Source organism: Protopterus annectens, chromosome 8.part0 (genome assembly GCF_019279795.1).
Source record: "Protopterus annectens isolate FY-2018-M chromosome 8.part0, PAN1.0, whole genome shotgun sequence".
In the NCBI taxonomy this organism is placed as follows: Eukaryota; Metazoa; Chordata; order Ceratodontiformes; family Protopteridae; genus Protopterus; species Protopterus annectens.
Window position 1 is genome coordinate 533596862 of NC_056741.1, and position 18811 is coordinate 533615672.

At 44.3% G+C, this 18811-nt stretch overlaps 1 protein-coding gene across 1 annotated transcript in view; it reads right to left on the reverse strand.

Annotated features, from left to right (window-relative positions):
* The window catches only part of SETDB1 (SET domain bifurcated histone lysine methyltransferase 1), a gene marked incomplete in the record, with an annotated part of 3089600 nt that overhangs the window by 1850105 nt on the left and 1220684 nt on the right, over nucleotides 1–18811 (reverse strand). The window contains 1 exon segment of the mRNA XM_044080041.1: nucleotides 3848–3977. Coding sequence (XP_043935976.1) covers nucleotides 3848–3977 — 130 coding nt within the window.

Below are 18811 nucleotides of genomic sequence, written 5' to 3' on the forward strand. Positions count from 1 at the left end.
CTCCTGATCCAGGAGGAGGAGGAGGACTTGCTCTCGGATAGCGTCTACTCTGAGCAGAGAAAGAGCTGCAGTCTCTGACAGTTTCCAGAAGGACCGCTATGAATTCCAGTCTCTGACATGGGACAAGTTGTGACTTGGGAAGGTTGACTGTAATGCCCAGATCTCAAAATAAGCCAAGAGTGTAATGTGTGGCTAGAGATAGATGATGCCTTATGGGAGCCGTGGGGAGCCAATCATCCAGGTAAGAGAAGACCTGAAATCCCTGCAGCCGGAGATGGACTGCTACCACTGCAATACATTTGAACACCCGGGGCAGGACCGAAGGGCAGGGCTCTGAACTGCCAGTGATTGGCCCCACCCAGAAGCGCAGGCATCTCCTGGTGTGTCTGACGATTTTTATACGATAGTACATATCCTTAAAATCTATCGAGCACATCAAGTCATCCTTGCTCAGAAGCAGAAGAATGGACTGAACAGTAACCATCCGAAACTTTGACTTCTTGACAGATAAATTCAGCCTGCTGAGGTCCAGAATGGGACACAGGTCCCAGGTTTTTTTGGGCACTAAAAAGAAGCGAGACTAAGTTCCAGATCCTTGTTGTCCTGTTGGGACCACCTGGATGGCTCTTTTGTGAAGAAGGTCTTGAACCTCTGTGAGAGCCAACTCCCTTTGGCAGGGTGGAACATCCAGTGGTGACTTCTGAACTGAGGGGGGGGGGGTGATCGAAGGAGACAAAGTATCCTTAGACACAATGCTTAGCAACCACCAGTGTGACATAATAGCCACCCAAGCTAGGGGGTGTAAGGAGTGCTGTGGGGGCTTCTCCGAAAAGGGTTCTATGACGTCCTGACTCTGTGAACATTCTCTGCCTCTGGGGCGGCTTCTGCTATCAAATCCTCTTCCGCTGCCAGAAGAGGAGGATTGCTGAGGAGCACCTTGGAAGGTAGACTGAGCCTTGTGGAACCACAGCTTTTTACTACCCTCCGAGTCTTGGAGAAGGAATGTTGGGGAGTAGAAAACTTGATCTCAACTACAAACAAGGGCTTCCCTCTTGTTCGCTGCGTGTCAGGGTTTCCTTGACAGAGGGACCAAACAAAGATGATCCGTCAAAGGGGCATTGGTGAAGGACACCTTAAAGTTGTCCGCAAAGGCGAAGCTAGGCATGGCACTTGAGAGCAATGCCTGTGCCTACTGCTCGAGAAGTGGCCTCAACCACATCAGAGATCAACCTCATTGAGGAGTTAGCAAGGAAAGTAAGAGTGGAAAGCTTCGGAGAGACCAGTTTAAGGCTCTCCGGAAGCAACAAGTCTGAAAGGGAAAAGGAAAGGACGGACAACAAATCCCTATGCACACATGTGAAATGTGCCATATAATTAGTAGACCTCAGTCCAAAAGAAGGTGAGGCATACACGCGTTTCCCAAAATGGTCAATTGCCTGCTACTCCCTGTTGGGAGGGGGTTGACCATAGAGCTCTGTTCTGCGAGCTTTTTCTTGGTGGCTGCGGCAACCACAATGGCATCCACAGGGACACACTTGCTCCAAAAAGCTTTGTCTTTCGGTAGGCTTAAAAACTTGTCCATTCTCTTGGGGACCGGTTCTACTACATCTGGCTCCTTCCATGCCCTGCTGGAAATAAGCTGGACTAGCTCATGCAAGGAGATGCTCAGGAGGTATATTTGCCTGCCCCGAATGCCCTCAGGAACATGGATTGCTTTGAGGATGGGGTGCAGAAAGATGAACTGCAACTCTCTTTCAGGATCTCTAGGATGTCCCCAAAGGACAACTCCTCGGACGGTAGTCTGGGGGACCCGTCCCCTTCCTCGAAATCCGTGTCCTCAATGAGGGACTCACGAAGGGGGTCCAGGTGTCTCCTCTTGCACGCCCTTTTCCGGGGAGGCTCCTCCACCATGGGCTTGGGGGAGGACTCTGAAGAGGAAGGTACCCCCATGGGGCTTAATGTCCTTCTGAAGGTGCTCACAGGAGGGCTGACCCCGAACAAATGCTGAGGACTCGCAACCCAAACTGGAACCAGGCAGGGGTGGGTCCAGAGCCGAGAAAGAGGCTGCCGACCACCCGGAGACGGTCCTCTCTAATCGCCCGGAAGGCTGACGGACTGGAAGAAGCACCACCCTCCTCCCCATCAGTAAAGACCGACTGGGGTGGTAGGGGCTCCCCGACACAGCACCAATGTCCCTGGATCATACTGGTCCCGAGCTGTCCAAAGTGAATGCCCCCAGGAGAAGGGAACGGTCTGAAAACTCCAGGCCGGATCCACCCCCCGTGACCCCTGCAGACCTTCTCAGGGCCAAGGCATTGCCAGCTCAAAGGTTAATGGGGCTGAACCAGCCAGGAGACACATGGAGTGGGAGCTCTACCCGACACCGATGGCCTCTCTTTAGGCAAGCTCTGACCCTGGGGAGCCAAACTTGCATGAGTCAGATGGAAAGAGAGGAGTTTTTACGTGGGTGAAGCCCCCCTCGGCAAGTGGCTAGGGTACGGTAACAAACCAAGTTCCATTTGGGCTTTGAGGAAGCTCATCATCTAGTCCATGTCTGATGGGAGCAAACTCCGAGTAGCCCGGGAGGAAACAGAAGAATGGCCTGAATGTCTGCGGTCCCTGGAAGAGGACCTGCTGGATTAACTCGGATCAGACAATCTTGAAGGAGATGGGAGACAAAGGGTAATGATAGGCTCTGAGGAAGCTGTCAGAACCAACAGTCTGGATGGATCAGAGTGCATTAAGGAACCCGAGGGCAGATCAGACACACCAAACGGATCTGAGGGGGTTATGGATCTGACCAGATCTGAGGACCTCAGAGTCTTCCAAGGAATCAGATCTGGCTGAGGGAGCAGAGGTTCTCAGAGCCGACGTCCCTGAGGCTGAACTCTAACCCAGGGTGTTGGGATCAGAGAGACTCGGCCTTTCCTTAGGGGAGTTCCAAGAGGAAGACGGCTTCCTCTTGAGATCCAGAGGGGCTTTCGATGGCAGCCGGAGACCAGGGGACCCCCTTTAGCTAGCCCTTTGAGAAGAAGCTTATTTCTACAGTCTGGGAGAGCCCTGGAATTGAATCCTGCACAGATATGACATTCAACCTGCAAATGGGGCTCTCCTAGACAGTAGAAGTACTCTTCATGTGTATTGACAGGAGCTAACTTCCAACTGCATGAGGAGCAGCAACTAAAACCAGAGGGTTTGTCAGACATGGTAAAAAAACAAAACAAAAAAAAAACGTCCAGCACACTCCTACACACTTGCACTAACCCAAGGAGAAAGAGACTAAGAAGACGGGAAAGGGCAGTAAAAAACTTAACCGACCAACGAATAGCTAATGGAGGGGAGGGATCTAACACTAAACTAACAAAGTCAACTAATTAACATGGATAGAAAGGGGACAGCAGAAAAACCCACATTATTACCCACAAAAAAGGCTACTCATCTTAATAAGAAGCTCAAGCTGCAGAAGGCACATCCACTCACAGATTGCAGTAAATGAGACCTGAGGATTATGGGTAGCAGGGATTCCTGGGAGGGGAGGAGCTCAAGCTTAGAAGTTGTCGCTTACTCTGCCGGCTCAGATCCGAAGTCGGATCAAAGACCCATCCGTGATCAATAATGACACTGATAGGATCAGATCTGGAATAGACAAGCAAACATTAACTAGGGAGAAATAACTTAAAAAAAACAGAAACCTTCCATTGTAGGAAAAGTTAAGAAAAGACAGCCCATGAGTTAAACACTGAAGAAAACAACCTTAAAAAAAAACTTGGGAAAAATCTCCAAAATTATCACTCCTCACTGAAACAATTACAATAGCTCCAAGCACTCAAATTAAGCTCTAACGTACCAACATTGGGACGTGTTCTCATCTGTCCTGCTAATTTCTTCTCTTGACTGGAGGCTGTAGAGGTCTTCATGCTAAACATGGGCTCCAAACGGGTGGATCCTCGATAAATCCACTCACATCGCTTGTCATCCTGGACAAAACAATTTCATGTCAAAATAAATGTTAGAATGAAAGCAAAATTCTCCCTAACAAAAGTCACAAGGCAGAAAAATGCACCTTGCTAAACTAATGCTTACATTAACAAGGGTTACTGCTGAATATGTGATAGCAACAACTAAACCATTACAACAAAAACTGCTCTTACATATAAATAAAGAAAGAAACTGTAGGACATGTTAAAAGACATCCAGGAAGATGCTCCTTTATCAAAAAAGTGAAGGTGACCTGAAGGACATCATGAGAAGTTGTAGACCAAATGTTCACAGATGACAGTGCTACAATACTTTGACATACTTTGCCAAAAGAAGATACAGTAATAACATGAGGCAGGAGAATGAGAGAGGACAATAAGCAACTGAAGAAGGATTCTTCAAATTGTTTTCATACACTACAAAAAAAAAATCAGCTCAAAGAGTTGCACTGTAATGTTGCGCAACAAAACTAGTAAAGCTGGTTCTCAAGCAGAGGAATTTGGTAACTTGGTAGGAATAAAATAAGTACCAAGTCATTCTGGTACCAGAAACCAGAACCACTTAAGAGGTGGACTTCAAAAAAGCAGAAAATGCAGCAAAGTAAAAAAATGAAATATGTCAGTGGGAGTGGGTTAGGTTATATGTTTTCCACCAATAGGAATTCAGCACTTTTTTTCAGTAAAATTCAACACTTTAGAACTTATGAACACCTACAGTCTCACAAACAGACAACACTACAACACTGCACACACACATACAAAGGTAATATGGCTACATGGGCTACCTCATCCCTAAATTCTGCTTGTCTGCCAGTAATGAGCTCACTCAAAAAATATATATAATAGTGAAGATATGAGGCATTACTAAAACAGTCACACACAAGCATACTCTTGCTTGACTTTACAGGGAACTCAAAGAGCTGCAGCTGGCAAGGCACATTCCATCCACAATGGGATGGGAACAGGGTAATTCTTGTCCCAAAAAAGGTCATCTTGCAGACCAGCTGAGCAAGTAAGAAACTATCTGCAATATCTAACAACAAAACCAAAGGGTTAAAAAGGTCACAAAGGCAAACCATTCAGTAAAAACTGCAAGAGACTCCACTGTATAGTATCTTAACCTTCTTAATTGGTAGCCCAGGGGATATATGCAAATTACCCCTGAAGGACATATCAATGTTTCAGTTGCATGGCTTCTGAATGCCCATGACATTTTACTATTTAAGTTTTTATGGGTACATTCAGGCCAATAAAACCAAACCCCACAAGCTGTACACATGCCATGTTTTGATTCTTTTTTTTACCTCGTCAGTGTAGCATAAGCTCAAACAGTGAGTAGCAATCAATAGTGCAGACCACCCCAAACATGGGGATTTTACTGAAAAAAGTGCCAAATTGTAAGAGGAGGAGAAGATACCATAACCAATGATGGTCCCTAATGTTAAATCTATATATTCAAAAATGAAAAAAAAAATGTTCTTAGAAAAATGTCTACAACCAAAAGTTTACATTACCTCTTTATAAAATATCACATCTCTGTAAGCTATCCCTACTCTAATTTTTTTCCCCACTGGGTTCCATATTCAGTAGAAGACTGCAGAAAAGCTTCAGAGATTAATTCAGTGGACAAAGTTAGAATAAATACCAATCATAAAGTACAGTTGTGTACACTTACCATAAATGTAGATGTTAGAGTGTATTCACTGTTGCAGTCATCACACTTGGGTTATCTGCCTGCAGATAGCCCTCAGTCAGCCCAAATACCAGAGTCTTGGGATTTCTGCATCGGATACGGTCACCTTTTCCATGACGTCAGGTCGTCAGGGGTATAAAACATGCAGCCAATGCCATTACATCAGTTTTTCTTGCCCCAGATGTCAGGAGCCCCCAAAATAGGAAGCAATTACATGGTGTGGAACACCTCCAGTAAAAAGTAAATACCATTTCCATAAGATATGGCCAAAAAGAGGATAGGTGGAAAGAATAGAAAAGACAAGGGGTTGGAGGGAGGGTAACCAGGACTGCAAAAGTGAATACACTCGAACATCTACATTTATGGAAAGTGTACACAACTATACTATGTTCTTCATGTTTCATTGTTTCAGTCATCACACTTGGGTTGATTCCCAAAGCTGAGGAAGGGTGGAGGCAGTCAAGAAGTATTGGGGCTGGCTAGAAGGCCCTGTAAGACTGCTGTGGCAAATCCAGCTCTGGATTTAGAAAAAAATAGTTAAGTGGTAAATTGCTTGATGAAGGTATGTACAGAACTCCAGGTTACAGCTTCCTGGATGTCCCTGGTAGGGATTCTGTAGAGGTTGAGATAGCCCTAGTGAAGTGAGTTCTGATACCCTGTGGGGTAGGTTTTCCATGGTGTTTGTAGCAGAAATGGATGCAGTGTGCTATCCATTTGAAAATGGTTTGCTTTGAAATGGCCTTGCCCCATGCCCCTGTAGCGAAGTTGACTAGCAGCTGGTCAGATTTTCTGAAATGTTTAGTTCTGTCAAGGTAGAACCTGTGCTGTCTGTGCACGTCCAAGGAGTGCAGAATCCTTTCCCCTTTATTCTGAGGATTAGGAAAAAAGGTTGGTAAATGGATGGATTGGTTTAAAGCCACACTGGATACCACCTTGGGCATAAATGATGGGTTAGTCCTGAGGGGAACCCTGTCAGCATGGAAAATAATGAAGGGTGCCACAGCAATTAGTGCCTGTAACTCAGACACTCTTCTTGCTGAAGTGAAGACCAGAAGTAAGGAATTTTAACTCTGCTGTAGCAGCAGGCTCAAAAGGGGGGAGCGTGAGCTTTTCTAGTACAAAGTTAAGGTCCCAGGCAGGGGTAGGAGCTCTCCTCGGAGGCCTTAAATTGTTAGCTCCTCTCAGGAACTGTTTGATGAGAGGGTGAGAAAATAGAGCTGGCTAAGTATTGTAGTGAGCTGAGATGGCAGAGACATGAATTTTAATTGAAGAGAAGGATAGGCCTTTGTGGAGTAGCTCTGCTAGGTAATCTAGTATTTGAGATAAGGAGGGTACAGCTGTGTTCTTTCCTTGAAACTGGTTGCAAGAACAGTATATTTTCCACTTTTCTGAATAGGATTTCCGAGTACTAGGCCTTCTGGCCTCAAGGATGACGTCCAGCACCTGTTTGCAGAGGGTTGCTGGTGGTGTATTCAGGGGATAAGCCATGCTGCAAGGTTCAGGGTTTGCATCTGTGGATGCAAAATCTGTCCCTCCTGCTGGGACACCAGGGAGGGTGTCTGATGTAGGTGCCAGGGTGGCACTGTTATCAGACTGTGTAGGAGTGGGTACCAGTGCTGGTGTGGCCTGTCTGGGGCAATAAGAATCATCCTTGGCCTGTCCTGTTTGATCTTGAGTAGTATTTTTGAGAGGAGAGGCAGAGGGGGAAAGGCATAAATTGAGAGGTTTTCTCATGTAAAGGATAGGGCATCCACTTTCCACGCTTGGCTGTGGGGATTTCTGGTGCAAAATTTGCTCAACTGATGGTTTTGAGGGGAGGCAAAGAGGTCCACCCTCTGGAGTCTCCCATATGCGGATTAGAAGCTTGAATGAGTTGGGTTCCAGCTTACACTCGTGTGGGTCCAGTAGATTTCTGCTTAAGTCGTCTGCCAGTGAATTTTGTTTGCCTGGCAGGAATTGAGCTTGCAGGTGCATTTGGTTGCTCAGGGCTGTGTTCCACAGGACCATGGCTCACCTGCAGAGAGGGTAGGAAAGAGTTCCCCCCTGCTTGTTTATGTACCACATAACTGTGGTGCTGTCTGTCTTTATCAGGAGTTGTCCTGGAAGTATAAGGTATTTGAATGCTATTAGAGAATTCTGTACAGCTAATTCTTTGTGACTTGATATGCAGGGGAATTTGTTCTGGTCTCCATTTGCCCTGAATGCATTTGCCTGCCATGTGAGCCCCCCATGTATGTGTTGTCAGGGTTTGGGTGGCGAGGGGTTGAGTGAAAGGAAGTCCCTTGTTGTGGTTGCATGCCTCTGCCCACCAAAGGAACTCTGTCCTTAGACAAGGAATGAGAGGAATCAGTGTTTCCAGGTCCTGAGAATGTTGACACCAGAGACTTTTTAAGTACCATTGAAGTTTCCACATATGCAGTCTTGCATATGGAATTAGTAGAATGCATGAGGCCATGAACCCTATGGCTTGCAGTATTTTTCTTGCAGATAGCTGGGTTTTGGTGGCCATTAGTTTGAATAGTTTGTCAAATAAGTCTGTTTTTCTGGAGTGAGGAATGCCATCTGGGAAGCTGTGTTCAAGCTTGCTCCCAGGAATACAATCTTTTGGTTGGGCACCAGTTGTGATTTCTTTTCGTTGATGGTGTACCCCAGTGAAGTTAGAAGTCTCTTTACAAATGCCAGGTGCTGAAGTAGCACTTCCTGTCTGTCTGCCTGAATCAAGCAATCGGGTAAATTTGAATATTTCTCTGCCTGCAGTACGCAATGGCTGGAGCCAGGCACTTCGTAAATACCCTGGGCACAGTAGATAAGCCAAAAGGAAGTGCAGAGAACTGATAGTGCATAGAGCCTGCCCTGAAACGTAGATATTTCCTTCAAGATTCCCTTATGGGGATGTGCAGATAAGCTTCTTTTAAGTCTGGGGTGACTAGCCAGGCATCCTTGGCTAGCATAGGAAGAAGCTGTTGCAGAGTCAACATTTTGAATTTTGGGATCACCAGGAAGGTGTTGAGAATCGACAGATCTAGGATAGGGCACCAAGAGCCCTCCTTTCTGGGCACCAGGAATAGTCTGGAGTAGAAACCTTGTCCCCTTTGCTCTATAGGCACAGGTTGAATAGCCCTGATACTGAGAAGAGAAAGTACTTGCTTTTGAGCCTCTGCCCACTGGTTTGGAGGAAGGTCTGGCAACCCGCTTGGGTTTGGCAGTGAGTGGAAGTAGAATCTGTATCCCTGGGATAAAATGTTTAGGACCCACCGGTCTTGGGTAATGGACATCCAGTTTTGTGCATGCAGGGTGAGTTTTCCTCCTAGGGGTGCAAGTACTTGGGCTTTGCTGGGAAGGAAGACAGACAAGTCATTGTGAACTTCTTCCATAAGGGGGTGGCTTACCACTCCCTGTTTTAGAGGAGGGAGCACTCCATTGTTTAGATCTCTGCATACCTTGAGACTGTAATATTGGTGGCCTGTTGCCCCTGGATTTGGACTGAGAATGTCTGGGAGGGACTGGAAAGGACTGGTTTTTAGAAGGCCAATGCCTACTGAATCTAGATGGCTGCACCTGTAAAAAAATCTTTTAACAGTTTGCATAGATTTAGCTTTTTTGCAACCAAAGACAATGAAACCATCCCAATATCCTGAGACTCGACCGTGTAGCCAAAAAGGGTGGGGGGGGGTGCTATTCTATTTAAATCAGGATTACAATTAACCACGTATGACTCTAAACCACCACTTAATACCAATGCAGAAATTCTCATATCCAAACTTCAACTTAACAATGCCAAAGCCATCTATATTATTTGTATCTATCTACCCCCTGGCAATAACAATGCCACCATAGAAAATATCCTTTGCTGGCTATCTCAACACCTGCCCCAAGAAACTATAATCCTTGGTGATATAAATATTGATTGGAATTGCTGTAGCAGCAGCCACCCTACCACCTTCATTAACCTATATGTTTTTTCTCAAACCATCACCTCACCCACCAGGATAAACAAAAACAACAAGAAAGAAAGCACATTAGACTGGATTCTGATAAATAACCATCCTCAAATATATGAATCTGGAACCCTTCCTGATGACATAAGTGACCATTCACTTACCTACATCATCAGGTATAAAACCTATGCTCCCATTCCTACCAGAATCAGGAATATCAGATCCAAAAATAACTTTAACCCTGATCTCTTCCAAAAGGAACGTAGAGCATGCAATTGGTCTCCCTTAAAATACCTCCCCTCTAGAAGAAGCAGTTCAATACTTTAATTCTAACTTCTTAGACATTTTTGATCACCATGCACCAACCCGCACAATTAGAATCAAGACCAAATCTGCCCCATGACTTTCTAAAGAAACCAAACATAAAATCCATCTCGGAAATAAATACTGGGACAAATTGAGAATAACAAAAAATCCTGTAGACCAACAAACTTTCAGACAGCTAAGAAATAACACTAAGAAAGCTATACTCTCTGATAAAAGAAACAACTACCTTCAATTTCAGAAGGCTAACCATAATAACCCACAAAAGTTCTGGGCATGCATCAACCAAATGCTACATCCAGATCAATCCAGTACACCAAACCCACAAAACACTGACCATGAAAATCCCATGCATACTGCCAATGCCTTTAATACCTTTTTCGCTGATGCTATCCAAAAACACTAGCCAGTCAGTTATCACTTAATAATCTTACTTTACCTACCTATAACAAAACCAGACCCCCTCCATTTCTTTTACAACCTGTCCTAACAACCCATATTCTTGCCCTAATCCAAAAACTGAAACCATGCTCTCCTTCAGCAGACCAACTACCTGCTGAATACCTACAGAAATCTGCCAAACTGATCGCTTACCCCATCTCCACTTTTAGAAATAGAACTATTACTGAAGGTCACATCCCTAGCATCTGGAAAGTCTCCCATATTATCCCCCCTCACAAAGCTGGAAACTCCACCAAATTCTCCAACTACTGTCCCATAGCCCTTCTTTCTCCTTTGGAAAAAATCATGGAGAAATGCATCCATAGGCAATTGCTAGACCACTTAATCCATAATAACTTGCTTTCTAGCTGTTAACATGGTTTCAGACCTTCCCACAACACTATCACTGCCCTCCTTTCCTTTACAGATTGTTTGCTTGTGTCTTTCGGCTTTTCCCGGTTAGGGGTCGCCACAGCGGAACTCCGGTCTGCTAATGATTGGCAGTAGAGTTTTACGTGCTGGCTTTGTATTAACCAAAACCGTAACTGCAATTTGCTTTCCTCTGCACTATTTATCGATCTGTCCAAAGCATTCAATATGATAAATCATCAAATTCTGATAGATATCCTCAAATCCCTGTCCTTAGATGCACTCTCTATCAAATAGTTCCAATCCTACTTGGATAAATGAAAACAGGCTGTGCTTTGGCACAACACTCTACCTACCCACCTACCAGTTAACCTCGGTGTACCTCAGGGGTCTATATTAGGACCTCTCCTTTTCTCCATATTCATCAACGACCTACATCTAGCAATTCCCCATGCTACCTGCATACAATATGCAGATGACTCCACACTTGTATGCTCTGCTACAACCACCTCTGAACTTCACTCCCTTACCCAAAAAGTATTTAACACTGTTGAACAATGGTTCACTCTCCGTTGCCTTCTCTTAAACCCCCAAAAAACTAAACTCCTCCTTTTCAATCCTAATCTTATGTTCTCTCCCATAGATTTTTCTGTTACATCCACTAATGGTACCATTATATCACCTGACCTAACTACCAAGCTACTTGGTATCACCATTGATAACAACCTTACCTTTGACATGCACAACAACACTATTAAATCTGTCAACAAAAGACTTGGCTCTCTCTACAGAATTAAACTCTTCCTGTCATCTACAGCTAGAACTACTATTGCACACACTCATCTAATCTATACACTACTCTCAGCCTCAACCATTTTCACTAATCTATCTAAGAACAACCTCAATAAATTGGAAACCTCCTACAATAACATAGTCAGATTTGCTACTGGTAACCCATTTAGAACTCACCACTGCTTTAATTTAAAGCAGCTTGAATGGTTGGAACTACAGAATCTGCTTAAGTACCACCAACTAATCACTGCCCATAAGACTCTTTACCAACCTTCTAATACTCCTACTCTATCCACCATCATCACCCCCTATAATAATCTGAAGTCCTTACGTTCATCTCAGAAACTTCTAGTTAACACATCTAAATCTAACAACAGGGCTGGGGATTCTTTCTTCTCTGATGTTTGTTTGACTTTCGGCTTTTCCCGGTTAGGGGTCGCCACAGCGGAACTCTGGTCTGCTAATGATTGGCAGTTGGTTTTTATGGTGTCGATTTGCCAGCCCAATGCCCAACCTTCAACGAAGGCACGCCCATTCAACGCATGTCTTTCGAACGTTTCTCTCGTATCTTCTCTAATACTGTGGGAAAATTCTGGAATCTCCGACCCAGCAACCTTTCCTCACTTTCCTCTTTATCACTCTTCAAAAATAGACTGAAACTTTTCCTCAAAACACACTGGTTATGCCCACGTACTAAACCTAACTATCTACTCTACCATAATATGCTCTGCCTTCCCTTTACCTTTCATTAACTCTTCCATCTTCCTTTTTAACAATATTTACCTTTTTCACTCTGTATTTCATTATTTCCGTCCCTCTAGATATTTACTTGTTAAAAAACTCATTACTATTACTGAACATTAAGCTGCCTCTTTTGTAGTGTACTGTACTCAGATATGGAATCAGCAGGTATACCTCCTTTTTTTTCATTAAGTTATGTACTGTACTTCTATACTGAATCAGCCTGTATGCCTCCTTTTTTTCATTATGTACCTACAACCTGCATTTTACACTGTGCTGACTTCTGTCCTCTTCGAATTATTTCTGTATTAACCAGAATTGTCAGTGTATATACTACTGTAATTATTTTATATTGTTTGTATTTTTATTTTACCTGTGTGTCATGGAGCTAATCTCCCCAGGCCTCTACTGAAAATGGACATATATCCAGTTAGACTAGCCTGGTCAACAAATGTAAAATCTTTTTAAGAACTTCTGCTTTTGTGCCAAACAAATTTTCCTGGTTTAATGCAGCATCTAGTAATTTTGCTTTGACATGGTCTGGCATGATTTGCTCCTTCAGCCAAGCATGCCTTCTCAGTACAGACCCAGTGACAGCATCCCTGCAAGATGCTTCAAAGGCATCAAAACCACACTGCACAGTATGTTTACTAACTTGGTTTGCAGAATGCATTAGCTGTTGTAAATCTTTATTTTCTGTATAATCTGGAAGCAACAACATTTTTTGTTTAACTAGTTCCATAATATGCTGCTGGTACTTCAACATGTGAAACTGTCAATTCAAAGCCCTGATGGCAAGAGTTGCAGAAGTACATACCTTCTTACCCAATTTTTCTGCAGCTCTAGAATCCCTGTCTGAAGGGGTGGGTTTTTGGCTGTAGTAGCCTTAATGCCTTTAGGTCCCTAGAAAATAGTCTCTGAATCCACAGTGGGATTATTAAAGAGAAATTTGAGAGAGTCAGGTACTCTGTAGTACCTGTCAGGCTTTCTATGAGCTGGTGATGAAGTATCAGGAGTAAGACTGGATTCCATGAAGACATCATCTACAATGTCCAGGACAGGGGTATAGCTAGAGGCCTGTGCTGGGGCAAGTCTAAAAATTCTCTGAGTCTCTTTTTGGACTGAGGGTAGCCCTGGCATTCCCAGTGGAAATGCTCTCTTAAAGTATGCAAGGTTTTACCAAAAGAAAAGTCCTCTGGAGGGGAGGCAGAGGGAATGGAATCCCCTGCATCTGAATCCTCATAGGTAGATAATGGTATGTCCTGGTAAACAGAGGGATCAGAGTCATCGGACTCATGGTCTGTAGAATCAGAAGGAAATTCAATTCTTTGTCTTTTAGAAGAGGAAGGCTGGCTTCCCCTAATTAAAGTTATAAGGTCTTCAGCCATTCTAAGCATTTGTTTCTGTGGCAAGGGAGCTGGAGCATGCACTTTGGTCATTGGTTTTCTAGGCGTAGTGCGAACTCTGGGTCTGAGAAACTCAGTATTTTTAGTCAAAAACAAAGCTGTCGGTTTAATGCAAATACCGGAAGGTCAGAATACACCCTCAGAAGCCGGTGCCTGCACAGCGGCTCCGGACCCATCCAAGGTAGAGACATCCGCAGGCTCCATAGACTAAGAAGCAACTCGTGCCATACCAGACTCCGAATGGGTCTCAGCAGAGGCCTGCGAATCTGTGAAGCGGGTATCAGGGGCTGCATAAGAGCCTCACTGAGTACAAGCAAAGTGGCGACGAGCTGAAAGGAAGCGTCATCGGCAGTTTTGGACCTGTGCGGTCTCTCTCTTTATCCTTACGTTTTTTCGGAAGACCAACAGTTGGATGGCTTATGGAAGTAATTTCGGAAACTGGAGAAAGACAGCAAAAGAATTTAGCGACAAAGCCCGGTGACGAATAGTTCGGAAAGTAAACAAGGCACAACCTACAGCGAGGAACGTCGTGGTCTGGGCCTAAACAGATGATGCAGTAAGAATGAAAATCTCTGTGAGGTATTTGCTTTCCACAGGCTAGACAATTGTTAACTTTTTCTGACATTGGTTAAAGCAAGAAAAAAGGATCCCCAATGGGGTCTTAGCTTTAGAAGACTTCAGGTTTGAAACTCGAATTACAAAAATTTCAGGTAGCGGCCGTCCGGAACTTGCGAACTGCTTCTGCTTCGGGCTCCGCTCGGCAAGAAAAGCTGATGTAATGGCGTCGGCTGCATGTTTTATATCCCTGACTACCTGACGTCATGAAAGAGGCAACAGCATCTGACGCAGAAAGCCCAAGCCTGCAGGCAGATAACCCATGTGTGATGACTGCAACAGTGAAACACGAAGAACATCAATTACTTTGAGAAAATCAATAACATACACATAGGCAGTTCAACAGATGATCCAAAATTCCACAACTGGCAAGCCAGGACATAAGTTGGTAAAATAAAGCTGAGATATAGGAATATACCAACAATTGCTATGTTTGCAGCCTACTGTCAGGATATGCTCAGCTGTAAACTCTGTGCAGCCTATTTGGTCAAGAATGACAGACTAGGCAATTTGCAAAATGTGTGGCAACCTCACAGATAAGTTATATTAATCATAGGAGGTATGATGACTGCCCCACCAACATGCAGTTAAAACATTTTGTAAGTTGCCTATTTATCTTCAAGTCTCAAATAAATCATGCTGGTACAAGCTGTCTTCAATTACATTAATCATATTTCCTGTTATACATAGATCCGTGGTGGTACAGCGGTAGCGTTGTTACCTCACAGCAAGAGGTTCTCCTATTCGATTCTCGGCTGGAGTGCTTTCTGTGTGGAGTCTGCATGTCCTCCCCACAGTCAAGTGGCCTCCGAAAGACATGCGTGAATGGTCGTACCTTCGCTGAAGGTTGGGTGTCGGGCTGGCAACTCGGCACCACAAAAATCAACTGATCATTAGCGGACCGGAGTTCCGCTGTGGCGACCCCTAACCGGGAAAACACGAAAAGACAAACAACACATCTCCTGTTATACAGGTATACACTTAGCAGACATAAAATAAAGGCATAGTATACTCAAGATATAGGAATTTCACAGCAGTTAAACAAGTATAAAATAACTTAACTGTTTAGATATTAGAGAAAAATAATGCAGAAAATGCATAAATCCTAATAACAACAAAAATAATAATAATAATATGAACACAATATAAAACAGCAAGAACAGCAAAATGTAAAGAGCAATAAAGAAAGTACTGGTTTGATCTTAAAGAACCAGCATAGTATCAATAACAAAAACGCAGTAAAAGGAACTTGAATCCCAAATGAAATGTCAGTGAAGGATATGCCAAACTCCTCAAACAGAATTTTAACTGTTAAAAGCACTCACCTGACAACCATGTCACCATCTGCCAAATACAATTTTAAGAGAATATGGTATACTTTAAAATACTAAAAAATAAAAGATGTTCTTTATCTGAAGGCTGACCATAGTGATGCATCACTTGGCGTGACCACAAAACTATACATTCTCAAGACAAGGAAAATACTCATAACATTTGCTGGAAGTCAGGTGGGCTTTGTGGATGTGCAGCATGTCATGTCTACAGAGACTGGTAAAGCAAACTGCTACTCTACAGCTTGAATAAGGCACACCAACTGCACTTTACACATGTCTTTAACATACTTGCAGATACAGGAGGATAAAGGGAATAAACAACTTCATAGTGAAGAGAGACGCAACAAAACAAGTACAACAAGTACTGCACTGTGCCGCAACAGTAATTAACAAATACAAAACAAAGATATTAACAGACCTCTAAGGTAGCTGTCCATCAAACATGAATACAGTAACAACAGAGTGCAACATTTTCTACACAAAACAAAAAAAAGTAAATGATCAACATCCTAAACCGGAAACAATGAACAAAGGTCAGAATGAGGCATTTCCAGCATTCTCTTCCATTTAACATAACAGCACAAATGTGCAAAGTCCCTTATTTGTTTACTTATTTATGGTCTTTGTTGATTAGGTAGGTGATCTATTCCTTTATTAATTTCTCCATTTTCTGGTAAATCACAGAGGATTACAGTAAATAATGCCAGTCATTACAGTTTTGTTTTTCTTAGTGTTCAGAAAATGCATGTCCACATTGCTCTGTTAACTTTTAAAGTGAATTAGAGCTGTCTGGCACTTAAAGTTCTGAGTTGTTAATTAAACTGCTTCCTACCTGCTTCCTACCTGCTACAGTCAAAGTACAGGGTTCAGACCAGCTACTCTCTGTCTACTAGGAGTCTTTAAGTAGGTTTATATGTTCATAGGTGTTGTACTAGGCTAATGGCCCTGGGGCCTTTACAAGCTTAGCCATAGAATTACGCTGGCATCATGCCACCCCACCTTAGTTCCCAGTGCCTCTGTCGAGTAGAGCCACTGGAGTTATCCCCCGGGGTGAATTAGAAGTTATGTACTCACCATAACGTTCCATCTGAGTAGGTACTTCATTTGTCTGCAACATGTGGGCCTCGGATCCGACCGGCAGCTTTCCAAGCTTAAGCTCCGAGCTCCTAGCTCCTCCCCTCTACCCACAATACCCTGTCACCACCACACTACCTCAGATTGGATTTGCTGTATCACCTGAAAAAACCTGTAAAAAACAGGTTCAGATATTCTCAAGAATCATAAAGATCCTAGAAACCCGATACAGGTTAGGGGGATGGCAGGGGGGGATGGTTGCAGACAAATGAAGTACCTACTCAGATGGAACGTTACGGTGAGTACATAACTTCTAAATCTGAAGTAGTTACTTCATTTGTTCTGCAACCTGTGGGACAGAGTCCCCAGCTACCTAAACAAGAAACCTGGGTGGTCTATGGGAGGATATTCCGAAGCACCACGGAGCCAAAGGACGCCCTGCTTCTAGATATCATGTCCAGCTTATAATGAGAAATAAACGTATGAGCAGTGGACCAAGTGGCTGCTGAACATATGTCGTCCAACGGCATCCTGGACCAGAAGGCTGCAGAAGTTGCGATGGACCTTGTGGAATGTGCACGGATTTTGAATGGGGTTGTTTTGCCTGATGCCTTATAAGCCTGAGAAATACATTGACAAATCCAATTAGCCAGTGTCACTTTGGATATAGGTTTTCCCATGAATGAGGGAGCAAATGACACAAAAAGTCGATCAGCCTTACGAACATCTTTGGTCCTGTGCAGGTAAAAACGTAACTGTCTATGTACGTCTAGTGTATGCAACATGTATTCTTCCCTTATTTTGAAAATTTTTGAAAATCGTTTCCACTTACTATTATAGATTTTCCTGGTGGACGGTTTATGAGCCGCTACCAGAATAGTTTTCACTGGTGACGAGATACCGGGAGTCCTTGCCATTAGTGGAACTGGCTCAACCAAGCCGCGAGGTTGACCAGGTTCGGTGTTGGGCACCCTGTTGGGTGCGATATCAGATCTGGAATGGGATCCAGGATTAAAGGGGGGGGAGAGACTGTGAGACCGCAGGTATGGAAACCAGATTTGACGAGGCCAGAATGGGGCTATGAGGATAATTTTGCTCCCCAACCGTGCAGCTTTCTGAATGAACTTCGCCATGAGCGGAAGCTGGGGGTAAGCATAGAGTAGACCGGGAGGCCAAGCATGAATCAGAGCGTCTCTGGGGCTCTCCCATTCTGGGGGAAGAATTGCGAAGAACTCGCTGCATTTTGTGTTTTGGGGAGTAGCAAAGAGATCGCAGCGAGGCCAACCCCACTTGTGGAAAATTTCCTTCGCAATTTTCGGATTGAGAGACCACTCGTAAGGACTGAGAATTACTCGACTCAATTTGTCCGCCAGAATGTTGGATCGTCCCGGAATGTGTGTTGCTATCAGAAAGCGGTTGGTGGATATCGCCCATTCCCAAACTCTCATGGCTTCTCGACAAAGAGGGTAGGGATCTGGTTCCCCCTTGTTTGTTTATATACCAAACCACTGACATATTGTCCGTCTGTATTGCAATCGTTCCTAGAGGTAGAAGGTCTTGGAAAGCCTGCAACGCTAGAAGCACCACCCTCATCTCCAGAACATTTATGTGCAAAGCGGTCTCCGATGAGGTCCACATACCTTGGACGCTTCTGCCCAAACAATGCCCCCCTTCACCCTAGGCGAGAAGCATCCGTGGTTAATGTGACCCTGGGGGGGGGGGGTCACAAAGGGTCTCCCTTGCCTGAGTTCTGGGGAGTGAAGCCACCACAGGAGGGATTCCGTGCAAACTCTGCTCAGGGGAATAGGAGTGTTCAATGGGTGGAGTAACAGTGACCATTGAACTTGGAGTGTCCACTGTAATATACGCATCCTTAAGTGAGCATGGAGACAGAGGCCAATAGCCGCTGCCATCGAGCCTCGTGCCCTCTAACTCCGCCGGCAGAGCCTTGGTGCGAAGAAGAGCCAAAACTAGGAGTGAGAGGCTGGACAGCCTGTCCGAGGTCAAGAAGGCCCAAGAAGATCGGGAATCTAGCCTGGCTCCTATGAAATCTAATGCTTGCACAGGATGAAGAAAGGACTTCGGTATGTTGACTGAGATGCCCAAG